This window comes from Empidonax traillii, unplaced genomic scaffold (assembly GCF_003031625.1).
Source record: "Empidonax traillii isolate 1590-97213 ecotype Southwest subspecies unplaced genomic scaffold, ASM303162v1 scaffold150:size1405651, whole genome shotgun sequence".
NCBI lineage: Eukaryota > Metazoa > Chordata > Aves > Passeriformes > Tyrannidae > Empidonax > Empidonax traillii.
In genome coordinates, this window is record NW_020955343.1 from 575,004 (window position 1) to 580,860 (window position 5,857).

Sequence of the window (5,857 nt, forward strand, 5' to 3'; positions counted from 1 at the left end):
AAGCACAGATTAAAGAATGAAATAAAATATCTCGGTATCAAGGAATGTAGTGGAGCTGAAATACAAGTGCTGCTTGTGTTCACTCCAGCCTTGCAGCCTCAGTATTTAGCCCAGTGCTCAGGGCTATCTAAATAAACTTGATGATGTCTAATTTCACCAAGAGTGGGTCCTTTTCACCAAATAATTGAACAAATACTGGTTCCAGTTGATGTTTAGTGAAAGGGTGCTTAATGGCCCTTTTTCTTTGACAGGATGTGAGCTCTCTGTATAGAAACGATTCATCATGAATGCTTCACTCTAAAAACAATCCACGAGGAGCAATACTTAGCATTCCTAGTGCACAATTCATTGGAGAATTTCCGAGCAATTTACAAACATTAGCTCAATAAGCCTCACAACACCCATTTGAGATCAGGAAAAAAAAAAAAAAAAAAGAAAAAAAAAAAGATAAGATACTGCTCCTCAGCCTCGATGTGGCACTAAGGACCTGAAAAGCTGGAGGCTTGTCCCAGCTCCTAAATCCCCAGTGGCAGGTGGTCCTGTATGTGGGCATCAGCTGGTCCTTGCACATCATTACAGTCTGTGCACTGGAAGGTGTGCAAAAGCAGAGATATGACAGAAATGTTACATTTAGAGTTATAGAACCACAGAATTGTTTGGATTGGAAGGAATCTTGAAGACTATCCTGCTCCAACAGCCTGCCATGGGCAGGGAGCCTGGCCTATATTCTGTTGATCTGGAGAGAATAAGTATATTAAAAAGCCCAAAACTCAAACACTGCAGATAAAATAAGGGGGAAGTTGTGTCTGAGAAAGATGAAATTTTGTGGACTTGCTGAAAATGTCCCTGCAGCAGTGTCCAGAAAACCTGAGCATCCCAGCTTGGATATCACATCAACCACCACGGAAATCCCGATCTTTTACAGCTTGACAGCTAAAACCCTTTTACAGGTTTTGGGATAGGGATTTTTAAAGGAGCGTGCATTCACCTGAACTGACAACATTGATTTATTTATGCTGGTTGTTTTCCTACTTGCCTCTCTGATATGAGGGATAGCTCCTTCAGCAATAGCATCTTGTAGTAATATCAGGGTCCTGCTCAAGGTTTACTGGAAAAGAAAGAGCTGGGATTAAAAGCAGTGGTTTGTGATTTGGGATAATCCCAGAATACTCTTGTATGACCTTTGAAGCTTCTCAGGAGCGAGCACGATGTGGTGCAGCCTCAGTCGTACTTTCTATTGGCAATGGTTGATTCATGCTGGGTGCTCAAGAAGGGACAAGGTGCCTGGTTTGCCTCTCGCCAGGAATGCTGTTGGCACGTGGAAATTCCTATGAGGTGTGTACAGCAAGAATAGTCGTGGTTGCTTATAAAGACTGATATGAATGAACAAATAATAATTGTTCATACTCTAAATGTGAAAGCTCTGACTGACCTCGCTGTTCAACACGTATGAAGTTGGGCAGCACAAGCTGCCGGACTCGAACATGAGGAACTCTGGGTGAGGAGCAAGTCTCGAGCTTTGCTTGTCACTAGCTGTCAGTCATTAGACAGAAAACAGACCCACAAAATATTTTTTTAGAGGTGAAACACGAAAACATAGCAACATAAAGAAAAGATGTGGTGTCAGGCTGTGAACACCCTCCTGTGTGATGGCAGGACAGTGAGGGTCCCCCATTTTGCTTCACCTGCAGGGTGGAGACTTCCCAGTTCAACTCCTTCCTCCAGTACAGGAGGGCGGCATTAAGGAGTTTCCATCTTTCCAAGCTTTCCCCTTTCCTCTAAGTGCTTGCTGTGTTCCCCTGAGGCAGCGTTGCTGCAAAAACGGTTTATGGGGAGATGCCTGGATGATAAGGGTTAGTCCTAAATAATTGCTGGTTGCCGCTCAGCAGAAATAAGCTGGATTTCGATCCCTGGGTAGAGTGACTCCTCACAGCTAAAGGCTGGCAAAGGTTGAAGAGGTCGTAAGAAAGGGCCTAATTTGCCATGTTCCTTTCCTTTCAAAAACAATGAGGAAACTGGGGCCTTGCCGGTGGGCAGATCCTGCCTGGATCTCCCTGGAGTCAGCAGGAGTTGGATCGAGTCCCTTTGAGTAGAGAGAGTTTCCAAACCGGAGGCAAAGCCAAGTGTTTTTCAGAAGATTGATCATTCACTACCTTTGGAATTTTTCAACGTAGAGGTCATTACTGCTAATATAAGTTGTGAAAAAATAAAAAGTATTAAAAAAATAGAGACAAATTCTCATCTGGTGTAAGTCATTGCCTTTGAAGTCAATGAGTCATTGAAATCAACTTTCCCACACCGAGTTAAGGATATGGCCTGGAGTCAATACATTTGTAGTTGTTGAAAAATTAAAAATATAAATTTGCCTTTCCTTGGCAATAATGTTCTGTTTATGATAGAGATTCTTATGCTTTAAAATAAGTTCATTAACGAATAGGAAAGTAATATTTCACCACCACTATTCTTTTGGGTATAACTATTTATGATTAAATTTTATTAAACTTTTTAAAAATTGGATTTACATTTTGATGAATCTAATAGATTTCAATTTTGTATTTTTATAGATTCTTTCTAAAGTTTTTCCTCAAGTGCAATCAGAACTGTTTGAAGAATGCAGGCAACCCACGAGACATGCGAAGATTCCAGGTACAGATCCCTCTAAAAACATGAACGATATATAAAAGACTTAATCACATCTTCATCTTGAACTTTTCATAATGAAAAATCAGTGTTGGGGCTTCTACTTAGTGTAGTTCCAATGCTTAAAAAAAAATGCTGTCAGTATTTTACACTTCCCCCCCTAATTTAAATTCTGGTTCTTGGGATGTTCCAAGTTCTGCAGTGGAAGGTAATGGATCAGTGCTGAAGCAAGTGGATCTCTCCTTAAAAAGTATTTCCCCAGTTTTCCTTCCTACTAACACTTTGTGTGGTAGTTTGGAGTACACTCAGACCTGCAGAGGTTTTACACAGACTGAGTATTTTGATCTTACTAATGACAGGACTGTGGAGCGCCAGGGGAGTTTGGATCTCTCACAGGGGTTTTTCAGGTTCACAACTTGTAAACCCACCAGTGGTGGCCCAACCCTCATATTTTTGTTTCAATTGTGTTAGAAAATGTTTAATACTTCACTTTCTCCTTACAGCTTTTGAGATATCCTGTGGTGAATCATAACACTACAGAGAGACAACTGACGGGATGGACAAATGATTTCCTCCGTATCTGGGGTCATTCGAAAAGGCTTGTTAGGAAATAAATGCCTTTTATTTCAAAACATTTCACAATGATTCATATTTGATTCTAATAATAAAGTAGTATTGAGATGTTCAAGATTTTCTTAGTTTGGAGAAGAATAACTTGTGGTTAAAACTTGATAGAAAAACATGTGACATCTGTTTTCATGCACAGCCAACCAACCGGGGAAGCCAGCACCCTTGAGCCAGCCAACAGAAAAGATCTGTAGCTGGGAAAAAAAAAATATTCCTTCAAAACAATTGAGCCAAGCTTCCATTTTTCATGCATCTCAGCTTCACGTGGCATCGGTGATATTGATCCATCTGAACAGAACAGAAGGTCAAACCTGGAATGAGTGGAAATGTCCTCTTTGTCTCACCGATGACTAAATGAAGCATCAGTCAGGAGCGATCTTGTGGTCGACAGTGGAGCCAGTAGGCACTAGAAAGACTTTCCTGGGTCTCTTTAGCTAATCTTCCTGCCTCTCAGAAGGTTTAACTGGACTTAACAGGATGTCAGATCTTGAACAGTATTTTTACCTGGTTTCACTGTCTCAGCACCTTTCTGGAGGTGCACTGCAGGAGGAAGGTGATATAACAAAGCGTAGCACGTCGACTTTCTTTTGCTGAACTACAGTATTTTCCCTTGGTGACTGACCTATATATACATGACAGAACAAAAATAGTTGTCATTTTCTTATACACCTTGCTCTGTCTTTTTAATACACCGTGTTCTAGGAACCAAACCCAGGAATCTTGGCTGAAAATCACGCTTGTATGTTTTGCAATATTTCTTAAAGTCTGGGAATCTCATTAGGAGTGAAAGCTGATAGCCCAGTGGCCTAGCAGCAGCTCTGCGGCCAAGGTGAGCGTGCTATCTCAGCACTCTCCGAAGTGGATGTTGACAAGATTGAAAGTGTCCACTTGTGGGAGGAGAGAGCTGGGGAAGCAGAGCAGCCTGGCAGAGAACTACCCTCAGGCTGTTCTAAAGGGTACCGCAGATGGCTGTCTCAGAGGAGGCAGGATACACAGGAAAGGTGCTGTGATAGCTGAAAGCTCATTATGGCTTGTGAATAAGAAACAGGATCAGAGGTGATCCAAAACATAGAAGCAGACAAGAATTCTCTTCTGATGCCTTGTACTAGCTCTGTGCAAAAGGAGGCTCATTTCTCCCCTTCCATTTGTGGTTTTTTTAAGTGTTTGGGTTGAGGAGCTGGTGGGAGAACCCTTCAATCGTCTTTGTTACATCCCAAAGTAAAATAAACGGAAGGTGAAAGCTAAAATTTGTCCTACCTTTTGCCGCCGTCACTGATAAGGTCTAACTCAGCCTTTGACTTTCCGGACTCTACTAACCCCAAAGAAATCGCTGCAGTGGCTCCTTCACGCAGTAAAACCTGGAACCCACAGCACAGGGCCCACGCTGGAGTATTTAAATAAGATGTAAATGTCTCTCTGGGATAATAGTGCTGGACCTGCAGAGCCGCGTTCCACACAAACACAGGCGCAGCTCCCGGTTTCCTCCTTGGCTTGTGTTCACGCGATATCGCTTCCGGAAGGAGTTTCACAGCCCCATTGTGTAGGTGTTTTTATCGGGAAGGTTGTGCGTTTTGCATATGTTCCTTTGCCATTTTCTACTGAGAAGCAGCTGGAAGCCAAAGGAGGCCCTATCCATCATCTCTTCTATGGCCGGACTCTGAACCTGGGCACAAGAATAGGAGCCTTTCACTCAAAAATAAAGGAGGAAATTCCATTGACATACCAGGGTCAATCACCATCCAAATGAACTTGAGAAGGGATACTTTTCATGGATTGAAAACACTTTCACTATTCATATTCAACTCGGTCTTTTCAGATGCAAAAAAGTTCATTATCAGACATTAAATGTAATTGTAAAACTGACCTGGAGATCATTTACTGAAGAAAAAATGGGGAGTTACGATGGTTCCTGATTTATTAAGCTTTTTTTATTTGGAATCCTCACAACCCTTCATTTGAAGACAGTCTCAAGTGAACAAATTTTAATTAGATAAACTATCTAATCAATATATCAACAGATCAATCAAAACAGTAGCTTTTAAAATGAGTGGCTAGAGGGGTGTTTCTGAAACTAATGGCTAGAAGAATATTTCCCTGAATTGAATTCATTTGTTAGCATAATAGGAGATTAAACTCTAATTAGTGTAGCAGGTTCTGAAGAGAAACAATTGTGAGTTAAAAATCACCAGTGATCACCACGTAAACAAAGATGTATTCGGAGATGTCATTCACTCGGTTTAAATAGAAATAGAAAAGTAACAGGATGTTGTTGTGTCTTACGAGACCTGATTCAGTGCAAATCTGCAGGATTTTTTAAACGTGGGGTTTTGTTCTCTCTTCCAGGTTGTTGTATCAACAACAGTCAATGTGGATGGCCACGTGCTGGCTGTCTCAGACAACATGTTTGTACACAACAATTCCAAACACGGGAGGCGGGCTCGCCGCCTTGACCCCTCAGAAGGTACGGCCCCTTCTTATCTGGAAAATGGTAGGCACACATTTACATGTCTTTTTTTTTTATTTGCAATGCCTTTTTTTATTTTATTTTATTTTTTTAATTTTTTTTTTCACCATACTTTATGTTGAGACA

General features: G+C 41.3%; 1 protein-coding gene across 8 annotated transcripts in view; it reads left to right on the forward strand.

The window, feature by feature from the left end:
* Window positions 1-5,857, forward strand: part of EBF3 (EBF transcription factor 3) — a 121,397-nt gene that overhangs the window by 74,550 nt on the left and 40,990 nt on the right. For 5 of the 8 annotated variants that reach the window (XM_027884601.1, XM_027884602.1, XM_027884606.1 and 2 more), the window contains exons 7-8: window positions 2,565-2,646; window positions 5,611-5,755. In XM_027884601.1, the coding sequence (XP_027740402.1) occupies window positions 2,565-2,646; window positions 5,611-5,755 (227 nt within the window). The remainder of the gene's footprint in view (window positions 1-2,564; window positions 2,647-5,610; window positions 5,756-5,857) is intronic. The other 3 variants (XM_027884604.1, XM_027884605.1, XM_027884603.1) reach the window with 1 other exon arrangement.